The sequence below is a fragment of the Salarias fasciatus genome, chromosome 3, assembly GCF_902148845.1.
Source record: "Salarias fasciatus chromosome 3, fSalaFa1.1, whole genome shotgun sequence".
NCBI classification, from domain to species: Eukaryota; Metazoa; Chordata; class Actinopteri; order Blenniiformes; family Blenniidae; genus Salarias; species Salarias fasciatus.
In genome coordinates, this window is record NC_043747.1 from 2,381,362 (window position 1) to 2,405,628 (window position 24,267).

General features: G+C 48.5%; 2 protein-coding genes across 2 annotated transcripts; one reads left to right on the top strand and one right to left on the bottom strand.

The window, feature by feature from the left end:
* The first annotated feature begins 11,073 nt into the window (after window positions 1–11,073).
* Window positions 11,074–17,103, top strand: zcchc4 (zinc finger, CCHC domain containing 4). Its single transcript, XM_030088411.1, has 13 exons — window positions 11,074–11,231; window positions 11,543–11,661; window positions 11,809–11,891; window positions 12,139–12,411; window positions 12,493–12,570; window positions 14,989–15,061; window positions 15,133–15,283; window positions 15,585–15,685; window positions 15,764–15,885; window positions 16,438–16,513; window positions 16,620–16,671; window positions 16,755–16,902; window positions 16,969–17,103. Exons 1-13 carry the CDS (start codon window positions 11,075–11,077, stop codon window positions 17,087–17,089), a joined length of 1,554 nt encoding a protein of 517 aa, XP_029944271.1. The 5' UTR covers window position 11,074; the 3' UTR covers window positions 17,090–17,103.
* LOC115386191 (E3 ubiquitin-protein ligase TRIM50) lies at window positions 12,403–14,904 on the bottom strand. The gene is made up of 6 exons (XM_030088412.1): window positions 14,778–14,904; window positions 14,313–14,530; window positions 14,140–14,235; window positions 13,828–14,064; window positions 13,347–13,494; window positions 12,403–13,187 (listed from the first exon to the last, which is right to left on the bottom strand). Exons 2-6 carry the CDS (start codon window positions 14,484–14,486, stop codon window positions 12,580–12,582), a joined length of 1,263 nt encoding a protein of 420 aa, XP_029944272.1. The 5' UTR covers window positions 14,487–14,530; window positions 14,778–14,904; the 3' UTR covers window positions 12,403–12,579.
* Window positions 17,104–24,267: the final 7,164 nt, after the last annotated feature.

Sequence of the window (24,267 nt, forward strand, 5' to 3'; positions counted from 1 at the left end):
CTCCTCATCTGAACCTCTCCGTTGTGGTGTGCCCCAAGGCTCAGTCCTTGGTCCAGTTCTATTTGCCTTGTATTTGCTTCCTCTTGGGCAAATAATCAGTTTAAAGGTGTCTCTTATCACTGCTATGCTGATGATATCCAGCTTTATTTTTCCTTCACACCCCACAATGCCTCCCTGTCAGCTCTAAGTGACTGTGTGACAGCGATAAAAAACTGGATGGCTAATAACTTTCTGCAGCTAAACTCTGATAAAACTGAATTTCTTATCTCTGCTCCTCCAAGTCTTGTCCCTAGGATCATAAATGGTTTAGGTCGCCATACCTCCGTGATAAAATCTTCTGTTAAAATTCTAGGTGTCACTGTAGATCAGGCTCTGACTCTGGATCAACATGTGAAACTTCTGATCCGTTCTTGCTTTTTTCAGTTGAGGAACAGCCAGACTCAGACCCAATGTCTCTCAAGCTGAGATGGAGATGCTAATCCATGCGTTTGTATCCTCACGCCTGGATTACTGCAACTCGCTGTTTACCTGTGTCAGCAAAACATCTTTGGATCGCCTGCAAGTGGTCCAAAACGCCGCTGCCAGACTGCTGACCAGGACGCCAGGAGGTCCCACATAACTCCAATCTTATCTGCTCTTCACTGGCTCCCCATTAAGTCTCGAATACAATATAAAATCCTTGTGGTTACGTCCAGAGCTCTGCACGGCCAGGCACCGCTCTACATCACAGATCTGTTACAGCCTTATGTTACCAGCAGGTTCCTGAGGTCCTCCGACCAGGGCCTGCTGGGAGTCCCTCGCTCAAGACTGAAAACTAAAGGTGACCGCGCGTTTGAGGTAGTGGCTCCCACTCTCTGGAACTCCCTCCCAGTTAATCTAAGATCAGCGGACACTGTCGACTCCTTTAAAAAGCAGCTCAAGACGCATCTCTACAGTCTTGCTTTTCTGTGATTCTGTTGTTTCTTTTCCCGTTTTGTGTTGTTTTTGTTCTGTTTTTTATCCTTTGTTGTTTATGATGTGTAAAGCACTTTGTGACTCAATGATCTTGAAAGGTGCTGTACAAATAAAGTTTATTATTATTATTATTATTCTGAGACCCCCTCACTGGCAGGACTTGAACCCACGCCTCCTGAGAGACTGGAGTCTTAATCCAGCGCCTTGGACCGCTCGGCCACACTACCTGCGAGACGTGTACCTCACAGTCCTGGACATCATCTACAACTGATGCTTTATTGGCGACCCTAAACGGGCCCTAGGTGTGAGTGTGAGAGTGAATGGTTGTCTGTCCCTCTGTGTCAGCCCTGAGACAGACTGGAGACCTGTCCAGGGGGACCCCGCCCACAGCAGTGGGATTGGCTCCAGACCTCTGAGACCCTGAAAAGGACCAAGCGGCTCAGAAAATGAATGAATGAAACTGAATGAAGCTGACTCCGATGTTCTCAGTGACTGAACATTCAACAGATGACGGTGTTTAACTTGTGTTTAACACAAAACTTTTCGATTCACATGCTCCTTCTCCATCTCACAAAAATTGTGTAAAGCACAACATGTTGCGACCGTGTATGGAGTAAAGGTGAAATGAACGTCATTGCGCTTCAAGAGAACACAGAAATGAGACTTTAGTCTGCCAAATGCAATCTCAATGCAAGTTCTAGCAGAACTCAAATACACGTTGAATGACTCCTCCTGTGGCGTCAGCCTTGGAGGCTGCAGATAGCCCTGCATGAGTGGGTACGGGATCTCCGAGCAGGAAGAAACCCACATGCTGCCCCTCGATCTGCACAGTTCTCTGAAAAGGGAATGTGAATATAAAAAGTCTATGAGACGGTTTCACCGTTAGTGTCCTAAATCACTAACAAAGAACATATAATACAGTGATATCATCACATCCAGCAAGATTAATGTAAATTACAAGTTCACTACTTATATATGGTTTTCTATTTGTGGAGTACGTATCTCTGCATCGTACACAATGTACAGTCATTCACATCATCAACGTTTAAATGTGAAACGCTGAAAATGGTGAAAGGCTTACCAGAAAATATACCTACCTATAATTTGAGGAATGGAGTGGGCCGTTCAAATCTGTCGGCGATGGCACGTGCCTCCTCCGAGGTGGCTACTCTAACCGGCTTTTTGATGCCTGAATCGACCATTCGGTGGCAGAATAAATACACCATCGATGCTCTTGTGAACGCCAAACTGGCTGCTGACAACACGGTATTCTGCACAACTTGCTAGTTTATGGAGCACCATGGCAACTCGCATCCCGAGAGGCAGTGGTGTGCGAACGGCTAATTCACAGGGTTCCATCACTTTCTCCATCAGCTGGCAGAGCTTGTTGTCTTCGGGTACAGGAAGAAGAAGCGGAAATGACGCGATTTGAGTTAAAGTAAATGGCGCAGTGGCGTCAGGACGATGTCCGTGTGCCGTGGTTTGGAAAGGGATATCCTGACTGAATGCGCTGACTTGTTAACGGGGTAACTCTCTCTCTGTTGAAGCATGTAAACGGGTTATTCCAAATGTTTCAGAAACCGGAATACTGACCTTAACCCGAAGTGTCTGAGGTGGTGGTCTGCAGCACGGGAGTCCCCCAGGGTCCAGTACTCTCACCTTTCCTCTTCAGCCTCTATACATCAGACTTCCGCTACTCCACAGACACCTGTCATCTCCAGAAGTTCTCTGATGACTCTGCCATCATAGGATGCGTGTCAGAGGGGATCGACTGCGAGTATAGGAAGGTCATCACGGACTTTGCCTTCTGGTGTGAGCAGAACCACCTCCAGATGAACGTCACGAAGACAAAGGAGATCGTGATCGATTTCCACAGGACACCGTCAATTACTCCACCAGTGAGCATCCAGGGACTCGACATCGAGAGAGTGAGGACTTACAAGTACCTGGGTGTTCACCTGAACAACAAGCTGGACTGGTCAGACAACACTGACTCTCTGTATAAGAAGGGTCAGAGTCGTCTGTACCTGCTGAGGAGGCTCGCATCTTTTGGTGTGAGCAGACCATTGCTGAGGACCTTCTATGACACCGTAGTGTCGTCAGTGGTCTTCTATGCGGTGGTGTGCTGGGAGGGGGGGGGGTTGCACTGAGCGAGACAAGAAAAGACTCAACAGACTGATTAAAAGATCCAGCTCAGTCTGTGGCTGCCCCGTGGACTCCATGGAGGTAGTGGGAGAGAGGAGGGCTTTGGCCAAACTACTGTCCATCTTGGAAAACTCCTCCCACCCTCTGCACCAAACTGTGAACTCGTTTAAAAGCTCCTTCAGCAACAGACTAGTGCACCCTAGGTGTAAGAAGGAGAGTTTTCGCAGGTCATTTATTCCAGCGTCTGTCAGACTCTTCAATGCTGCTGTATAAACTCCCCTGTGTGGTGTTTTTGATGTGCTTTTGCCTCCTCCGGTCTGCATACTCAACCATCTATTTATGGGCAGTGGCGCATGCCCCATCCTCCTGTTTCTGGTGCTAAGGATGTGCACGGTGTTGCCTGCAAAATGTGTGAAATGCTTGCCTGCAAACTTTTTTGCACTTTGTGTTCTTGTTTTTCTATTTATTGATATTTATTTGCGACTGTGGTACTTCTTCTTTGGCTGCTGTAACAGTGACATTTCCCCATCGTGGGATCAATAAAGTCTTATCTTATCTTATCTTATCTGAATATGACTGCATGTAAACGTACTCATTGTCGTTTATATTCATTATATTAAAACAAACTGAGGAACAGATCCAGTTATAGCTGCTCACCTGAGCCCAGAGACTGGAGGGAGAAGATGCTTCATTCAACCTCATTATTAGGGAAACTCTGCCCTCTGTTGGAAAATGTGTGGAAGTACAAGTTGAAATAATGTTTTCTGTGACTTTCACCTCCTGAAAGTTACAGAAAGAAAACACACGAAAACACACACAGTGCAGCTCATCTGAACAGATGATCACATTTATATGGAAGCCCATTTCCGCCACTTGAAAAAAAAAATCACGCACACGGTATGTCGTAATTATGATAGTAAATCGAAATTATGAGATACTAAGTCGAAATTATGAGATAGTAAGTCGAAATTATGAGATAGTAAGTCATAATTATGAGATACTAAGTCGAAATTATGAGATACTAAGTCATAATTATGAGATAGTAAGTCGAAATTATGAGATAGTAAGTCATAATTATGAGATGGTAAGTCATTGTGTGACCTCTCCTATTCAAATGAACAGGAATGGATTGTCAGTACATCGAGGACTACTTTAAGCGTGGCTTTACAACAAATGAAATACTTGATGTGCTTGCTGATTCACATGGGATTATTTTAAGCAAACGCACCCTGGAAAGGATTTTAAGCAAGAAGCGGCTCTGGCGTCGAAAGAACAAAACTGATGTGTCTGAGTTGGCAACCTTCATCGAACAGCAGCTGGAAACCTCTGGTCAGCTCCATGGTTACCGATGGATGCATCAAAAATGCCTGTTACATGGAATTGTGACAGACAGAGAAACAGTGAGGATATTGCTACGGTCACCGGATGGAGAAGGTGTTGATCTGAGGTCAAGAAACAGATTACGACGGCGTGTGTACCACAGCCGTGGTCCAAACTATGTTTGGCACATTGATGGCTATGACAAGCTTAAGCCATTCGGAATCGCAATCAGTGGATGCATTGATGGATTTTCCCGAAAGATGATGTGGCTTGAAGCTTACAAAACAAGGTAAGACAATTGACACATTATGATATAGAGATGGTAGAAATCCAGAAATAGAACATGGGTTAAACAAATTTTGAATGTATTATGTGCAGAAAATAAAACATGATGTGCAATTGTGCAGAATATTTATTAGCAATAATAATTTCATATCTTGCCTATATTTGAAGAGTCAGAATATATCACTTCTTTAGTATCAGTAATGAGCAATTCAACATAATGTAAAAAAGAAGAGAAAGAAATCAAAAAGACATACTGTATTGGCCAGAATATAAGACGACTCTGATTATAAGATGACCCCTATTTTTCAAATATCATTTTGTGAAAATAAAAATATGTTGAAGACAATAGGGTTACTCATAAAAGAACTTTTTATTGTACAATTATTCTAAACTCAAAAACTCACAACAGTGATAACACTTCACGTGATTTAAGATTAAAATATTACTGCAGTATTAAAAAAATACATTCTCTTTCTCAAAATAAGCAACAATTAAGTACCTCAAAGGTTAAAGTGACTGCATTAATGATGTAAATAACTTTATAACCATCAAATTCAAGTTCTATTCAACGTCATTAGCCCTCCTGGATGCTGGGTTCAGTCTGGCCTGTAGAGAACAGTTCTTCAGAGAGAAAGCAGCAGATTTCAGCTGGTCTGAGCTTTTATTACTTTCTCATGAAGGCACTGTAAAACTGAAACAAACAAGATATACATGTAAGTGAACAAATACAAAAGATGGATCACAACATACATCACTGTCTAGAAACAAAAGTATTTAAAATCAAAGCCGCTAGCTCAATGCTAAATATTAATGGAAACGCCATTAACATGCTAACGGAATTAGCATCTGCGTTGAAACTTCAAAACAAACTGACAAACTCACAAGTATCAGTTTCACCTCTATCCCGAACATCAACTAAGTACATTTGAGTACTTACAGGCAGATATTTTCGATGCGCTGTTTGAAATGAACCTTAGAAAAACAAACACCAGCCAGTATAGCTCCGTCTTCTTCTCACACTGCTGTAGGTTTACACTCTGTTCAGCTCACTACCTCCCCCTAACGGGGGGCGGAGCCACTGCATGCAAGCAGGGGAAGTACAGGTCAGCAGTACTCTGGCTCCATCTAGTCCTCGATTATAGCACGACCCCATTTTTGAGAATACCATTCCTGGAATAAAATATCGTCGTGAAGTTGAGCAGATGCATTCTAAGCGTGTGCAAGTCCTTCACATAGAAAAGTTTAAGAAACTCTGGTCTGATCATTATTTTTTTCCATAGGAAGAACTCAATGAGATTGTGCTGACTTGGAACAACCACAGAGTTCGTCAAGTCCACAACTCACGATCGCCTCATGGTCGTCCTTCCGTACTGCATGCAGTCCCTCACCTGTACGGAGGAGGAGAGTGTTTGCACGGTGTGGATCTGGAGAAAGTTCAAGTCTGCCTTGACGAGTGTGTCTTTAAGGACTTCCCATGTGATGAAGATGTGTTCCATGTCTGTGTGGACCTAATGTCAGAGCACAATCTGACATTATCTGATGATGTATTTGAAACAGTTGACCTGTACATCAAACTCAGGCAGCTGGTTAATGCTGAACTTGTTGAACGTGAATGAATGCTGAAATGAACTGAATGCTGAACTGTATCATTAACTTTGTGTAAATCATATCATATTCACCTCTTCAAATTGTTATGCTTTCCTCTTCTGTACTGTTCCAGGAAAAAAAATATGCATACATAATTGAAATTGTCAAACATTGATGTGTAAAAATGCAAAACACACATGAATAAACAGATGTATTTTATTTAAACAGTTTAACAGTCATTATGCACACTAAACTGAATATGATTTCATTTGAACTACAATAAAATGTTTTGCAACAGAGAGCCTTTAAAATAACTTGTGTAGGCTAGTGGGAATGGTTGACAACATAAGCTGCTTTTCAGTGCAAAAACGGCATAAATAGCAGCTGAAAACATATCGAAGAATGATTGAACATGAAGAAGTAAATGGTAGCAATGTTTCTCGGACTGATATTAGATTTGTTTTGTGACAAAATCATTTGATAAAGGTTTAATAGGACTGAAATAAATGACTCACTTTCTAACTGATTTTAAAAATTCCAACAAACAAGTATAAAACAGAACAAAGTTTCTTATTAACACTCAGCTTATTGGTGAAGTATTCAGTGACATCCTCATTTCTACACATAGGTCCCAAATTAAAGTTTTCCAGCGTAAATGACATGCACATAAAAGTCTCGAAATTAGCCGAGTACATCACCTCAGGTGGTAGCTTCAATGGAACAATGTAATCAATCGATCAATACATATAAATGAACATAACAACCCCTGTGAATGCAGACCGAGGTTCAAAACTTCATTAAAGTAACAACAAAAGAGCACAGAATGTAAAAGCTATGACACTCAGTAAAGCGTCTGCTTCATAAATCAGAAAATCTACAAAACCTGGACATAGACTGTCAATGGCAGTCCAGTTCTTGTTTGTTAAAATGATTGCAGCTTAGACTATGTCCATCACCCACACATTGCTTTCTAAGACTTTGTTCATTTCATGTCGAAAGTCTGGATAACTGTCATAACTCACAGAGAGCTCCAAGTAACAGCCACATGTATGAGCAACAGGACGTCTCTGAAATCCCTCCACCTGCGTGAAACTGACAGTGATGCGCTTTCCTGTGAACAAGTCAGATCCGGTACAAAATCTGAGGAAAGAGGAGAGGTGCTGGGTGTCTGATTCTCTGAGGTATGCAGATACATACTTGACAATTTGTTTCTCCTGAGCATTCTGGGAGCTGGGGTATGTGATTGATCTCATGATCTTTCGTGGTGTTGGCTGAAGTTCTTCATAGACAGCAGCAATTCCTTTCAACTCTGATCTCCACAGGTGCAAGTGTGTTGCTCCACTGTTCAATCACAAAAGCAGGTTCTTGAATCAGTTTTTGGTGAGCAAGTTCCTTCAGTATTTGCTCAATATTATCTGCAGTTGGAAGTCTCCGGCAGTTGTGAAGATCCATGATTTCCAACAATTCCTCTTGATCAACACTGTCAAAATCGGAGCGGCAAGATTCAAAGATTATTCGCTCTGACTCTGACACATACTTGAAAAAGCTGTCCACAAGATCACTCTCCAAAGAGCCCGAAACTGCCTGCTCGAGAAGTACAGGTGCAAGTTTCACAGGAAGGCACTTCTCTTTCTGCCACCCAAATGTGATTATTCTGCCCACACTCTCCCATTCATTTTGACCAAAGTCATGACGCAGGAATGGCACTTTGAAGCCATTTCCCATAGTGCACTGCTCATAGAAGTCATTCCAAAACTCTGACAGCACATCTCTCAAAACCCCTCCATCATCCACAGCCTTTTCAAGCTTTCCATCAGGAAGAATAAGTCTGAAACAAATGTCACTCTCTAGGATGCTTTCCTCAGAAAACACTTGAATAAGTTCTCTGAGAATCTGTCCACGATGAAGAACAATGATTTTCTTTACTCTTTCGTTGTGACTGGCTTGTTCCTGTAATATATCCACAGGAGGCAGATGTGGTTCAAAAGACAGCTCCTCAGAGAGAGGCACAGTATCATCAAGACTGGAGTACTTTGTGTACGGAAAGTGACAACACCACTATCATCTAAAGCACCCACATCAAGTAAAGCGTCATGATCTGGCAAACCAGATGCGGCAGATGGGTTGACTGTGGTGTACATTACAGAGACACTGTCACTGGTTGGATTAGCAAATGCTGTGGAGCTTCCAATGTAGATGATGTCTGAAGAATTTATCTCCACAATGTTTGTTGCAGCAGTGTCTGGAGACTGGTAATATAGATCAGAAATGTCATCTGTGCTTCCACTATGTTGTGCAGTTGCAGCACTATCTTCAGGATGTGGGCCACTGGCAAGGTCTTTTTTTTTGGTTGTTAAATAGAAGCAAAGGAGAGGTAGCCTAGTACTTTCGTACAGTTCCCCAACTGTGACACTATCATCTAGTGAATGCTCCTGAAAATCAGTTAAATCAAAGTCAAAATCAGTGACACTCCCTGCTGTATTTTTGCCATCTGGAAAAAACAACTTCCCAGCTTTTTCAATCACACCCTGCTTTTGAATGTCTTTTGGGACACTCACTTTTCTGGTTCCGCCACCCTTTTTGGTGCGTACCTGCATAAATCCGTCCTCTCTGTAGTGCATCCATCCAATCTCAATTTTTCTCTGATTCTTCTTAGCATTTTTTGGAGGCACGCTCCCCCTCTCTCTCTGATGCTCCCCCTCCGATGCTTCATCACTTTTGTTTCTGGAGAGTTTTCCTCTGAGACGCTCGAATATCTTTGACTTGCGACTGCTGGGCTCTCTTTCCTTTCGTCTGCAGTGTCCGAAAACAGCCAGTCGACCGCCATAGGATGGCAGGTATTCTTTTAGCTGGTCATCTGTCATGAGGCACACCACACTGGAATCAATCTAAAACAAAGAAATATTAATTCATTTTTCAGACAGGTATATTACGTTATAGTCATTAACGTTCGATCACAGAAATATTTTTTATTAATCTTATCCACACTTTTTAAAAAAAATACCTTTTCCCGTTCCATACGCTGTACGTCTTCCTCAGGCACATGTCGTGATTTTAAATAGTCACTAAGGTCATCCATCTGGGGGAGTTTAAAAGACTCCTGCACCTGTTGAATAAAATATATATGTATACATATGACCACCTGCATCCTCTGTACCTCCTATCCTCAGCTGTATCAAATCAAACTTTATTTATAACGCTCTTTCCATACTTAAAAACTACACAAAGTGCGCCCCAGTATTAAAAACAAAAATCACTATATAATAAAAATAATACATAGCCACACCTTCACCATAATCATGCGCACATGCTCACACATGAAAGTACAGACAAACAAAGACGCATACTCCCACTTTCGTCACTGACTTGGGAGACATGGCATGGCATGGACTTGGAGTATCGTTTTATTTCAAAGGACCTGCGCCAGTTAAAATCCTGGATGTTTACGATAATCCAACTAGCATTAGCATGTGTCCGAGGTCAAATGCAACGAGGCTAAGCTAACTTAGCTAAAGTCAAAGTCGACATTCAACAGAAAAAAAGCACATAGTAAAACTTTTCAGCATGAAGTAGAACAACTCACCCGCTCTGATGAAAAGCTGATTTGTGGCCGGTGGAGTGGCAGCCCATGAGTTCGCTACTCACGGCAGTGGAGACGCTGTCAAAACAGCTGCCTGGCAGCTCACCGCGCCAAAGCTGTTCGTGTGGGAGGTGGCTGCACTGGAGCGCATGCGCAGATCGTATCTCATAATTTCGACTTACTATCTCATAATTATGACTTAGTGTCTCATAATTTTGACTTACTATCTATGCGTGATTTTTTTTTTTCAAGTGGCGGAAATGGGCTTCCATACATTTAAAACATAGAAGAAAAACTGCTGATTCTGTTTGGTCACGTTTCCATTAATACCTCTTTATTCACTGAGATTCTCTAATTTAAAGAGCTCCTTTTCTTCATTGTAGCTCTAAAAACACAAGAGAGTATTAAACATTTTCAAACTGGTCTGATCTTCTTTTTATTTGTGACTGATTGTGATATGACGGCCGGTTCTGACCCGCAGTCTGCAGGCTTCTTGTTTTTTTTTATAATTGAAAGAATTTACACAAAACAGGACATATGGAATACAATATTTCAAAAGTATAGAAAAAACAAGTCTGGGTCCAGGTCTGAAAGTACAGCTTAATATAACATAAAATATTATATATTAAATAATATAATATTCCTTCTGCCCTCACCCATGTGCGTCGTTCCAGTCTCGTCAGCCTCCAGCTGCTCCAGCCTTTGATCGCTTACAATTCATTACTGCACTTTTCAACAATGCTGAATCACTCACTCTTAAAAGCTCCACGAAACAGACATTTCTAAGAAGCAACATTTCCTTAAAAATTGAAACCAATTTGATTAAATAATTATTTCCAAATTCTATCATTTCATTTATCATTTGTAAGCTACATATGATTGTTTTTAAAGCTAAACGGGGACGATAAATGCTATTACAGATTGTCCAGTGCTGAAGAGCGTCTCAAAACTCTGCTTACTCCTCACAGGGAAAAAAGAAAAAGAATCCTGAAAATGTTTTCTTTTTAATTGAGATGAGAAGTATTGTTTATTAAGGTTTGTCTTTCCAATTTGTTTATATATTTACATTATATTACAGTTACATTTCTTGTCCGCCTGGCGTCTGACTGAGGACCGGAAATTTGACGCCACTCTTTTATTTTGGTTTAGCGTGACGTACTACTTCCTGCGACTGACGTCACATCTGTGCGACGTGAAGACGGCATGGTCCCCGGGGTTTCTGGTGTTTCCAGGTGTGATTCGGAGCTGCAGTCGGTGCGTTTTGAAGCGGAGATGGAGGAGAGCGGCGCCGACGGAGACGGCCCGGGGCTGGAGGTGGTTCTCCCGGAGGAGGGGCGGGAGACGCCCCGCTGTCCGCACGGTGAGGCCCGCCGCACCGGACTGCCTCCGCAAACCCGCCGCTTTAACGGGGCTCCGGCGTTTCTCTGCACTGACACACCTCCAGGAGGGGTTTTAATGAGTTTAAATTACTAAGCAAAGTGTTAAGAAAGATTCGGCCTGAGTGGATATAAAATAAAACGTGTGTTTAAGTTTTAAAAAGGATGACATTACCAGCAAGGATGACTTTTCCCATGTCAATTCATCATTTAACCTGCAGTATTTTTATAAATACTGTGTGTGTGTGTGTGTGTGTGTGTGTGTGTGTGTGTGTGTGTGTGTGTGTGTGTGTAGGTCCGACTTTGCTCTTTGCGAAGGTGTGTAAAGGAGGGGAGAGCTCCAGGAGGTTCTTCGCCTGCTCGGCCTGTCGAGACAGAAAAGACTGTAACTTCTTCCAGTGGGAGGATGAGAAGGTGAGGAGGGAGGACCGGTCAGCCACACACACCATCCTCACACCCGGCCAGCACCACACACCACCTCTGCGGACGTGACCACATGACGGAGAACCAGAAGCAGCTGATGTCCGGTTTGGACTGAAGCAGAACCGGGTGTGTGTTCAGGTGTCGGAGGCCCGGCTGCAGGCCAGAGAAGCAGAGAACCGAGCCAAGAGGCCCGGGACGGCTCAGCAGGACTCCTGGAGCAGGTGGGTGTTCGGTTTGGCCCCCGGGGGCCTCAGCCGGTCGAACCACAGCGCTTTAATTAAATACACACAAACTGAAACGTGTGAAGCGTTTTATCCTTTTCTTTATTATTTTGTCATATAAATCATGGAAATGTAAAGAAATCGGTGTGAGCTGTCAGTCCTTCTCCTTCCTTTCTGTTTTAAAGATGGATTTAAATGAACTGTGGTGAAAATGAGTTTTGTTCAGCTTGTGATGTTTGTCCTTCAGGTTCGTGAAGTTCTGCGGCCTGGGTGCCCACGAGCAGCGCTTCTGTTTGGACTGCCAGCTGCTGCTGCTGCCGGCCGAGGTGGCGTCCCACGCCGCCCACTCCACCCGCCTGGTCGGCGCCGCCCAGCTGCGGCGGCCCAGCCTGCTGCTGCGGCCGCTGGACAACAAGAAGAGCCAGGCCCAGTTCCTGTTCACGGAGCGCAGCGCCCGCTTCCTGCTGGACGCGCTGGCGGCCCGCGGCTTCAGCAGGCTGCTCTGCGTGGGCGCGCCCAGGTAGCGCCGCGTTCGCGCCGGGGAAGGCCGAAGCGGTGGTTCTCTGGGAAAATGACGTGTGTGTGTGTGTGTGTGTGTCAGGCTGCAGGAGCTGGCCAAGCTGCGGAGCCAGGAGCAGGACGGGGCCCTGAAGAGCCTGCTGCTGGACATCGACAGCAGGTAGGATCCTCAGAGCGCCGCCTCGGGGGGGCAGAGCTGCAGGTGGTTGGGCCAGGCCTGGGTCTGCGGCGGTCGGAGCAGGCGCACGGCGGGGTACAGCGGCTCGGTGAACTGGTGGTGCGCCCGGTCGAACACGGGCGTCACGGCGGCGGAGAACCTCTGCAGCTCGGCCATGGCGTCGGCGTCGTAGAACACCAGCTGGCCGCGCTCGTAGTTCACCCACACCCCCACCCGGCCCGGCGGCGCCCGGCCCGCGCCCCGGCAGGCCACGTGCCGGTCGTTGTGCCACGCCGCCAGGCTGCCGCCGCGCAGCTCCACGCACCAGGAGTTCCTGTTGCGGCCCAGCTTGGCGCCCTTGTCGCGGCCCTTCCTGTCCAGGCGGGCGTAGGCCACGCCCACCGCCCAGGCGCCGCAGCAGCGGACGTCCACCTCCCAGTAGCTCCGGGCGGCGGCCAGGGGGGCGGAGCCCAGGGCGCAGCACACCCGGTCGAACTGCAGCGGGCGCTGCGCGGCCGGGGCGGCGGCGGCGGCGGCGGAGAAGCAGGCGCTCCGGCCGTCGGGACTCACCTCCAGCTGCCAGTGGCTGGTCTGCCGGTCCAGAGCCACGCTGCTCCAGTCTGGAGGCAGGAGAAAAACATAAGTCCTGATTCCGGCCCTCCCGCCCTGAACCCTGAACCGCAGGGGGCCACAGGGTCCAGGTTCTGGATGTTTAAAAAGCTCCTGCTGGGCTCTGATCACCCTGTCCCCCCCATGCTGAGCTCTAGAGGGCGCCGTACCTAACAGGAGCGTCTTCCTCTCCAGCTGGGCCCTCAGGGTCCTGGAGATGGACGACAGAGTCCTCAGGAGCCTCTGGAACCGGTCCTCGTTCAGCCGGATCCCCTCCTCTGAGGCGTCGGGCCTTTTGGGACCCGGGGAGTCCTGGCTCTGGGGAAAGAGAGACGGAAGCAGAGACCCTGGTGACCCTGGTGACCCAGAGACCCTGGTGACCCAGAGACCCTGGTGACCCTGGTGACCCAGAGACCCTGGTGACCCAGAGACCCTGGTGAACCAGAGACCCTGGTGACCCTGGTGAACCAGAGACCCTGGTGAACCAGAGACCCTGGTGACCCAGAGACCCTGGTGAACCAGAGACCCTGGTGAACCAGAGACTCTGGTGAATCAGAGACCCTGGTGACCCAGAGACCCTGGTGACCCTGGTGAACCAGAGACCCTGGTGAAGCAGAGACCCGGTCTCGGCGAGCAGCGATTGGCTCCCACCTCGCCGTCCTCCCTGGCGTCGGGGCTCCTGCTCAGAGCGGCCTCCATACAGCTGATGCCCCGGCGGACCTGGTCCCGGTGCTGCTCCCAGTCCCTCAGGACCTGGTCCAGCTTGGCCCTGGTGCCTCTCAGGTCCAGCTCCAGGGAGTCCAGGACGTCCTGCTCGTCCTGCCGGAGGACGCGGTGCAGGCTCTCGAAGCGGTCCCGGACCTGCTGCTTCATGGCCTCCGTGGTTTCCTGTCGGAGCAGAACGGCGGCGCCGTGAGCGAGGCGAGGAACCCGCTCTGAGGAACCTGGACTGGTAGAACCTACAGACAGGTCCGCTCGGCGTTTCTTCAGGGACCGGAGGTGGGCCTCGGTCCTGGACCCCTCGGCCTGCAGCTCCTCCAGTCGCCTCACCAGCTGCTCCTGCTCACAGTTCAACACCACGACGTCAAGATACCCGTCATCAGACCTTCACCAGCAGACTGGACCCCGGACCCCACCTGAGAGGGCGCCGCAGCTTTAGCCGCCTTCCTCTGGAGCTTGGGCGAGCGAGGGAAGGGCTGGACGGGTGTGCTCTGGTGGTAGTCCAGCGGCGAGAGGCCCAGGCCGTCCTGCAGCAGGCTGTGGATGCCTGCAGAGGGCGCCGCTGCGCCGGCGGACTCTCCGTCAGACATGTCTGAGGACGGTCAGAGCAGAGTCTCTTCAGGCTTCTGTTTTCCTGTGAATATGAAGCAGAGCAGCAGCTTCAGCCGTTAGAAACAGGCAGGCATCCGTTTTTGCTCCGATTGTCTCGCTTCTGGAAACAGTCCAGTCAGTTTTCTGTCGTTTTTTTCAAGGTTCCAGAAGTGAAGTTTGAGGATTCTCGGCTTTAACTCTCACAAAACCTGCAAACGGCCCCACAACATTAGGTCTAGAAGCATCGGCGTTCACCCAGACCTGTTTTTACTGACACTGGAGCTCCTTACCTGAGTTCTCGGCGGCGGCGGCGTGAAGAATGCTCCGACTGGAGCTGCAGGGAGGAAGTGTTTGTGCTGTGCAGGCTCCAGCCTGCCTCGTAGACCTCGTCCCGGCCTGGAAACCCGCTCGGGCTCCCCCGGGTGGCGCGCTCGCGCTGCCGATCAGTCTGAACTTGTCCTTCACGCGAGCGTCTGAAGGCGTGGCGTGTGTGTGTTTCAGGTACGCCCAGTTCTACCGTCCGGACGAGTTCTGCCACTACAACATGTTCAACCATCACTTCTTCGGCGGGGAGGTGAGAGTCGAGTCCTGTTTCCAGCTCCGCGGAGTGAAGCCGTCTCACCGTGGCGCTCGGTGTGTCGCCAGGCCTCCAGCGGCGTCCTGAGGGCCTTCCTCGCCGAGTCCGCCGGGGAGAAGGTGGTGATGGTGGCCGACCCTCCGTTCGGCGGCCTGGTGAAGCCGCTGGCCAGCAGCTTCTCCCGCATATCGGAGCTGTGGAGGAAGCTGCAGCCCTCCGGTCAGTGTCGCCGCAGAAGTAAAAAAAACACCTGTAGGGGGCAGCAGAGCATCAACTGGGACACACTACAGAAAGTTGATTTGAAGTCTTTTTCAAGACCTGCGACAGTCTGGGGTCATGCAGAAACCAGGGCTTTCTTTAAGTCCAGAGCTCTGGTCAGGAGGTTTGGGACTGTATCGCCCTCTGTTGGTCGTTCTGTTGGGAAAGCAGAGCGTTGAGTCACGTTCGGCCGTCCAGGTGACGGTTCTGAGCTCCGCTGGTCAGCTCTCAGCGTTCTGACTGACGTGTTTGTGTGTTACAGACAGCAGCGCCGCTCTCATACCCATGGTGTGGATTTTCCCATACTTCTTTGAGCCTCGCATCCTGGAATGCCTCCCGTCGTTGACCATGTTGGATTACCAGGTATCAGATTCCCCTGCTGCCCCAGCAGGCCAGAAATGAGTCAGAATGTCAGGAATGCTGTGTTTTGTTGTGGACCAGGTGGATTATGACAACCACCCTCTGTATAAACACGGCAAGACGGGCAGGAAGCAGTCTCCCGTCAGACTCTTCACCAATATTCCTGCTAAAGACGTGGTTCTGCCCAAAGACGAGGGCTACAGGTGCCACACCGTTCACCCTCTCACCCACCCAATGTGCCACGAAGAGGAAAGAAACATGCGTTAGTCGCATTTATTTAGAAGTTTCTTTCACAAAGCTGAAGACCAGACAGTGACATTTACTTTGGAGTAACAGAACAGGCTAATCAGTGTCTGCTATGCTAACATAGCGCGTTAGCAGTGACTCAGTCATGATTTATATAAGATAGAACTAAAACAGAGCCGGGAGCTGAGCAGGATGAATGAACACAACCGGCAAGCTCACCGAGCTCCCGGTCTCCAGCCGCTAAGCTAACGAGCTAACAGCTGATCCACGCTGATTGCTAAGCTAACAGCTAGGGTTTGTTTGGGGGCACGTTGTTTGAAATAACTGAAAGACTGAACACAGAGCGCCCCCTAGTGGCTGTAGACTGTAATATCTCCTCTTTGGTTACATATGTTCATATGTTACATATGTTCTGCTCGATTTGTCACAGAAACGGCTAAACGATGAAAAAGAAGTGTGTGAATCTGGTGTTTGAATGTTTGGGGCGACGTCTGGTGTGTGTCTCTCAGATTCTGCTCGGTGTGTGAGCGATACGTGTGGTCACTGAACAAACACTGCTCCAAATGCAACCTGTGCCCGTCCAAGGTATCAAACCCCTGCACACACACACACACACACACACGCACACCCCTGAGGCTCGTGCACGTTTAAATCCCGTCCTCTGTGTGTGTGTGTGTGTGTGTGTGACCAGGACGGCCGTGAGTGGAAGCACTGCTCGGCGTGCGAGCGCTGCGTGAAGCCCTGTACGTAAGACTCCGCCCCCGGTCCTCTGCTCAGTGTTGACGGCGATGCTAACGGGATGCTAACGGGTTTCATCCGCCGGCAGCCTGGAGGCACTGCCAGGCCTGTGGGCGCTGCGCCCTGCCCGACCACCCCTGTGGCTCCGCCCACGCCGCCCGGGGCTGCTTCCTCTGCGGCAGCCTGCAGCACAAACGCCGAGCCTGCCCGGCGAGCGCCGCTCGCAGGAAGAACCGGTGAGGAGGGCTTCTGCTTCCTGTGGTCGCTGACCGGGCAGAGAATCACCTGCCGGCTCGTTTCAGGTTCCTGACCGAAGGACAGAGCGTCTCCGGTGAGAACCGAGCCAAGGCCAAGAGGAAGTCCGGAGCGGCTCGCAGGAACAGGAAGTTGTCTCTTCAGCCTGTGGCGTCGGCCGGGAGCTGAAGCGCCGCGCCTCAGGATCAGATAAAGTCAATAAAAATGCTTCATTTCACCGGATTGTGTTCTTGTCCGCATTTGAAAGCCTCGTGGGGTTCATGTTAGGGTCGGGGTTCAGGGTCCAGGGTTCAGGGACGAACAGAACACACCAGAAGAGCGGATCCTTCTCGGTGCCTGCGCCCCTGCCTGGATCTGGAACGGGTCGGCGGCGGCGTGCAGCAGCCGAGCCTCGTCTCCCTCACGGTGTCAGTGTTGTTTAAAGAGGCAGCCGGTCTGACTGGAGCCGGTCTGGGGTCAGATCCAGGACCTGACAGGTTCCAGCGCCGCCGCCGCTGTCTTATAAAACAGACGGATGGATCCGCGGCACATCCTGCGCCGCGTGACGGCGGGGAAGACACAGATCCTCCAGCAGTCAGGGATGTTTACCGAGACGGCGGTGAAGGCTGCCAGACACAGGAACAGGCCCCGCACACACACACACACACACACACACACACACACACACACACACACACACACACACACACACACACACACCGACCTGGAGACCTGGCTGCATTCTCCACAGCGAAAAGAAACTTTTCAAAGTATAAGAAGTTTTTCAGATAAAAATAACTACAAAACAACTACAAATGCAGCAAAAACGACTGAAACATCATTAAAGAAGATTTCTAAAAAATACAAGTTCAAAAAGTTGCACGTTTATACAGCCATGTTTTTGAAAACCTTGTTCGTTTATATGAAGACAGACGGAACACCGACAGTGACGGAGTTTTCATGCATCTTCCTCCTCTGACATCCACATTATAGAGCATCTTCCTCCTCTAAATCAAGGAATCACGATGTGATCATGTAGCTGTAAAGTTTTGGGACATCACGCCAGAGTCCAGAGCTTAAGGACGCTAAATGCAGTAAGACCTGATGGGGGAGCAGAGAGGGAGCGGATCAGGGCCGGCAGAGTGTTTAAAGTGATTGAAATGCTAAGCAGCCACAGGAGAGTGTGTGTGACCGCCTTCCTCTCTATCAAATGCTAATGAGATGGAAAACAAGTGGAGGAAAAGGAAAAAAACCTCATCAGATATACGATAAAATGTGGAAGAATGGGGCTTTTCCCCACCTGTGTCTTCTCCAGCGTGATTTGTATTCACCCATGAAGCGTAATGCAGGTTTATATAGGCAGAGCAGACTGCTATCTGTGGATCTTAAGCGACACGCAGACCGTCCTGGCTGACAGGTCCAGTATTTATTCAGCCCTGTCCGTCACTGTTTATAGCAGAGGGAAGTGACGGTCTGGTATTCACGGATTTGGTTCCACTCCATCAAGCAGGTCCAGATCTCATATATAGAGCGGGTGATAAAAATACTGTGAAACTGTTTCAGTGCACGTCGTCCATCCAGGAGTTCCTGAGACTGTTGAATCGGAGCGACCATTTCCATGAGTCTGATGGTTTCCACCTCTGGAGAGCTTCTCGGTTGTTTTAGGTTGAAAACACTCCCGCTGGTGTCGTCTGCTGTGCGCTCAGAGTTCTTCTTCACGGTCTTGGACGGAGTTTCTAGCGACGGTCTGTGGTTTGATGATCCCATGATGCACCCTGTGCTGCACCCGTCTTTAAGAAGCAGCACTCGACTAACCCTAACCCCGAACCCTCTGAGGACAAAACGCTGACTTGATGCCCGGCATGTCCAACCCTCCACCAGATGTCTTGGTAAAGAGACAATCGTTCCCACCGCGCCGCCTGTTAGCATTAGCATTGCATAAAAAGTGCAGTTTTCCCCTGTTTACACTGCCACGGATCCTGAGCGGTTTCTAAAAGTTCCACCTTGAAACCTATTTTCAAAAAGCTTCCGAGCATCGTTGTGATTTAAAGTGTGGCTCCCTGACCTGTTTCTCACCAGGGACCCAGTGAAGGCCTCGTGATTTCTCCACGGACTGAAAAGACTGAAACACACAGGAGGTTTAAATAAACATTTTCACAGTGAACCTGTAGATTCTGTGTTGGTCGGGGCCGGAGCCCAGGGGGTCTGGTCCTGTCAGCACAGATTAGCAGAACTGTTGATGAAGCATGAAAGGAGTGTATCCATGGTGTCCAGCTGTGTCTTCATTCTGAGCTAAACCAGAGCTGAAAGGACTGGTTGTCGGTTCTATTCCCGTCCTGTTTGAACCCTCAGTGACCTTTTTGAAGCAAAGGCTTTTTCAGCTGCTTTAATCTACTGAGAACAAAGACACTGCAGGTGGCACCTGCATGCACACACACACACACACACACACACACACACACACACAGACACACACTGGTAAATTTCCATTGAAATGAGTCCTTTATTCAAGCCGATGCATCGTCTCCCTCAGCCTCCAGTGACCACAGAGCTCCAGAGGTCCGAGACAGGACAAACAGAACCGCAGCCGAGGAGGAGATGTTATCTACAGGTTTATATTTTTATTTCTGCAGGAATCTGGAGAACCAACGCAGGCACAGGGAGAACATGCAAACACCTGATAAACCTATTCAGAGACACTGAGCATTTTGGGGGCGCTTTCACAGCAGCCCTGTTTGATCCGGACCAGAGTCCACTTCAGGGACTTCCTGTGAAAATCTGTTTCCAGTCAGAGCGTCCACAGTCCAGGGTATGAAGGGTTTTCCACAGCAGAAAAAGACAAGAAGAAATGCATTTACATCCTGAAAAAGTCCACATTTAATGCCAAATTTTGCAAAGTCATTTTCCTTCAGCCAAGGATTTCATGAACATTTTTGGTCTGGAGCATCAGCCGTCACCTCGAAGCACCCGCAGACGGCCTGACGTCAGACAGTAGATTCATAGAAGGCTGGGAACAGGAACAGGAACAGGAACAGGAACAGGACCAGGACCAGATCTTCTCAGCTGTCCCGGGATGACAGAGCGAGCTGCCTGACACGCCGTGATGAGAAACATGCGCTGTCAGCCTCGCTTCTTGATGGAACCATCTCAGGGATGTTTCTGTGGTGAAACATGAGGTTTGGGAGCCTGAAAATCAGCTTCTCTTCCCTGAAAAACAAGCAGCTGCCACAGCTGGATGGGGCTTTGAAGCTTGTTGACTAGCTTTAGCATAGCTAGCTGTGACTGACCTCTGACCTCTGAGCGTGGCTTCTGTCTCTGGTGAAGTTGTGGATCTCAGTGTTGCAGGTCGAACTCGACCCGTCACATGCATGTGTGGTTGTGTTAAAAACAAATCTCTGACAGTGAAAAGGTAGATTTTCCTAAATGGAGGTCGATTTGAGAGATTTATCTCAAAATGTCCCAGAAAATACAAAGAGATGCAGAAGAAGGCGAGGATGGGAGAGCCGGCGTGCGTTTGTGCTTCGTCTTTTGTGTTCTGAGGAAATGTCGGACGAATTGATTCCAATCACAGTGTTGTATTATGAGACCAAACGCTGCTTGAAGTGGGCAAAATATTCTCCCCCAAAAAACAAGAAATGGTTCAAGAATGCCAGTTTTCACCAAGCTACATTCAGAATCCCACAGTGGTTGAACTCAGCTCTCCTGCGGCTGAAGAAATCCATCGATCTTCAGAAGAAATGGCTGCAATCCAAGAAAGCAGAGCTCAGAATTCACTCCACTCGACTGATGTTTTAATGAATTAGCAGTCGGCTGAAGAGCTGCTCAGACATCAAGAAACATTTATTCACAAATTTGATTTTAATTTCAAATAGAAAATACTTCTTCAATAGCCAGCATGTAAAACATAAAAAGATCAAGACAGACAGTGAATAGATACACTGTACGACTCAAAACACAAGGAGAAGGACCTGAATGTGAAAACCAGAGGAGCTCGTAAGCTAAGCAGAGTTTCACATTTTACCAGAGTTTGTCTGTCTGCATGATTCTGAGTTTGAAACCCGGATCTCCGTCCTGCGGCTCCTGCAGGTCTAACCAGACCCTCAGACTGCAGCTGGGGAGGACAGAAGGAGGAACCGGTTTCCAGGCTGGACTGGGACAGACCCCCGGAGGAGTTTGTTGAATCTTCTTTGCTACTGAAGGTTGAATGAAAGTCGCTCATGAACACGTGGAGTTGTTGTTACCGTTGTTGGGACGGGGGTTAGAGTTCATGTTGTCCTGACTGCTTGATAAGTCTTCCCTCAGTGTTTCCCTCCTGGACCTGCAGCATCGCCTCCTCATGCCGCCGGGGGGAGGCGGGGGCGGGGGAGGAGGAGGGGTCCGGCGTGAGTCGCTGGAGGCTGCTCCAGGTCCCTGATGTGGTTTTTATCCTGCATCCTCGTCTCATTCATCTCTTCCTTAAAAGGACGCGGCAGCGGCGGTGCAGCGGAGCGATCGGTCCAGCGCAGCGTCTGCCCCGCCGCCTGTGGTGGAGCCCGGCGCCGTGGGACCATGGGGTGAGTACGCGGGGCTGTGTGGGTGCAGGTTCGGGTCCTGATGAGGAGCGGTGGCGTTGGGCGAGGGGCCGCCGGGCCGCCGGGCCCCGGGGCCCCGGCCGGGCGCCTCCTCCTCCCGCCACGTCCGTCTAACGTAAACAAACACAAGCAGCCGCCTCGGACGGGGATCGGGAGCCGAGCGAGCCGATCCCACAGCGGTCCCGGCAGGGTCGTGGGACCGGCGGGCTGAAAGACAGCAAACCCTCACCTTCGACCTCCCGGCTTCCCTGGACTGCTGTGATTGGCTGGATCTGCTGTGGGGGAAGAGGAGAATCTGGCTCGCAGGCTGGTTGGTCTTTCTGTTTCTCCTCTCGCTCCTCTCCACTCCTGCTTTCCCAAGATGTGAGGCTTGAGCTCTTGAGCTCTTGAGCTCTTGAGCCGGAGTAAACACTGCTTTCTCACTGCTTCGCCCTGTTTCCCCCGGAGAGTTCTGGATTCCTCACATTTTTGCTCTGACTGCACTCATCAGTTATGAGCGGCGCTCTGCGGCGGGTCACGGCGGCTACCTGAGCCCCGAGCCGAGCGGCTCCTGACTATATAAGGCCTCTGCTTCGTCTGTCCCGGTTCTGCTGCTGGCCGGCTCCGCAGTGGAAACGTCTGTTTTGTTTTGGCCTCATCAGATGTGAGGTGTTTATCCGCCGAGTTCTTCAGTAGTGATGTGGCGAGCGGACGGACGCTTCGGCGCCCGGCCGAGTGTGTGTGCGGTGGACAAATGATGGGTTTGGTGGGAAATGAGACAGACTGGAGAGTGTCTTTCCAGCTCCAGCAGGACTGACAGCGAGCTCTGGATTCAGGTTATCATGCTGAGCCAGAGTCTGGATTAATATGAAAAACTACCAAACAGGTCAACGATGCACTGTTTACCTCATGAGACAGTTGAACATGAAGGGAATGCGGCGTGGCGTGACGGCGGTGCGTTTGGAGGATGTGGTGTTGGACGCCTGTCGTCTCTCTGCTTTGTTCATCTCTTATTCTCAATTCAGTTCTCCTCTCAGTTACAAAAATCTACAATTTTCACCATTTCAAATGAAATCAGTGGGATTTGATCGGCCTCTCTGGCATTGAAACTTAGCGGCTTTTCAACATATTTCACAGTGTCATCAGCATACAGTCAGATTTCTGTTTCTAACATTTTCAGCTCCAGCACCATTGTTTTGCTCTACTGTTGATATGATGCTATAATCAATATAAAAGATAACATGTAGTTCTGAGCAGACCTCATCATTGGCTCATTGCTGTTTGCTTTTGTCTGTTTTGTATTTCTTTAATGTTCTCATATCTTTGGCGCCTTTTCTCAGATTGTTCAGTCAATGAACTGTAGTTGGCATTTTGTGTTAAATCACATGGTTTTCTATTTGAATGGATTGTTTCTGGTTGGTTGCTGGTTATTTCCTGTTAGTCTGGCTTCCATGGTTTGTCCAAAGACACCCGAGTTAGGAGTTTGTTCAGTTTAAAAAACGATCTCCCTTTTGTTTTACTTTGAACGTTCAAAAAATGTATCATTGGTGTGATTACTCAAGAAACAGTAAATCTGTCCGGGTTTTTTTCAACCTTTTCACGTCATTTTTAGTGGGTTTTTACCAATTTTTGCTGCTTTACCTTTTCATTTCAGGCTAATGAAAGACAAGGCGAGTTGTGATTTCCTTGATTCTGTGTTAGTGGGTTTAGCTAATGAAGTTCACCTGCGAGCATCTTGTTGAAAACCCAAACCCTTGAACAACAGAAGCCTCAGCTCTTTATCATCGCTCACTGAATTCAAACCAATCTGTACAGTAGGGCCACTCGCTGCTGCCCCCTGGTGGACAGCAGTGGTTTCACTGGAACTTTATGTGCTGCTTCTTTAACAGCTCTGCCGAATCTTCAATAAAACCAGTTTTTAGTTCATTTGAAACACAAATAGTCTCCAAAAATGACATTTAGATTTTAAAAACAATGCTGTGCGTCAAGCGTCTCGCCGCCCCCTGGTGGCGAGCAGCGTTACAGTCCAGCGGTTGGACAGTCCGGTGTGTTTACAGAGGGATAAATCCGCTCCGTCTCCAGGACGCTGATGAACGGCGCCGCTCCACGGCTGCATTTGGATTACAACCCAGAGCCCAGCTTGGAAGTTATTACTCTCTAATGGGAACATGTAAGCAAAGGCCATGTGCTTTCCATCGCTCTGGGAACGTCACCGCGGCGGGAGAAAAACGGACGACCACGCGGTCTGAGATGTTTGGATTGGGCCTGTGTGTGTGTGTGTGTGTGTGTGTGTGTGTGTTGCTGGGATCGTGTTTCCTCTCGCTGCTCCCCTCTCTTGGTCTGAAGGTTACATGAGTCACTCCTTCCCTCTGGGGGTGACAGTGACGGAGCCAAGTTCCCATTGTGTTTGTACCAAAGTTCCATTTCAGGACGCGAGGCGAGCTATTCCAGGCCTCCTCGCTTTCAGAATAAAAAGACGCTGTGGACGTGAGGGAGGGTTTCTCCACGCCTCGCTCAGCTGGTGGACTGTCAGTCCAACAGGAAAACTTTATCAACTCGTTTTGCTTGTTTAACACAGTGAATTCTGAATGCCAACATGTCTGTATTGTCAATGTATTAATCAGAGATCTGCAACTTTTAGACCATTTCTCTAACAACTTCCAGCTATTACAATTTGTCAGTGGCGGCTCAAAATGAGGGTAAAGCTCTCTGTAGCTCAAAGCTTCCACTGAATTTATGACATTTATCAGTGAGGAATTAGAAGTGTTGGCATGCTAATGACTTTTTCCTTCATTTATATTGGATGTCCTATCAGGT

What these genes read in the sequence shown, in the direction of transcription:
- zcchc4 (XM_030088411.1), top strand. Translation starts at nt 11,075, where the DNA reads ATGGTCCCCGGGGTTTCTGGTGTTTCCAGGTGTGATTCGGAGCTGCAG. An exon ending in GACGCCCCGCTGTCCGCACG is followed by an intron (nt 11,232 to 11,542) that starts GTGAGGCCCGCC and finishes GTGTGTGTGTAG; the next exon opens with GTCCGACTTTGCTCTTTGCG. An exon ending in CCCAAAGACGAGGGCTACAG is followed by an intron (nt 15,886 to 16,437) that starts GTGCCACACCGT and finishes TGTGTCTCTCAG; the next exon opens with ATTCTGCTCGGTGTGTGAGC.
- LOC115386191 (XM_030088412.1), bottom strand. Translation starts at nt 14,486, where the DNA reads ATGTCTGACGGAGAGTCCGCCGGCGCAGCGGCGCCCTCTGCAGGCATC. An exon ending in AACGCCGAGCGGACCTGTCT is followed by an intron (nt 14,065 to 14,139) that starts GTAGGTTCTACC and finishes CTGCTCCGACAG; the next exon opens with GAAACCACGGAGGCCATGAA. An exon ending in ACGCCAGGGAGGACGGCGAG is followed by an intron (nt 13,495 to 13,827) that starts GTGGGAGCCAAT and finishes CTCTTTCCCCAG; the next exon opens with AGCCAGGACTCCCCGGGTCC.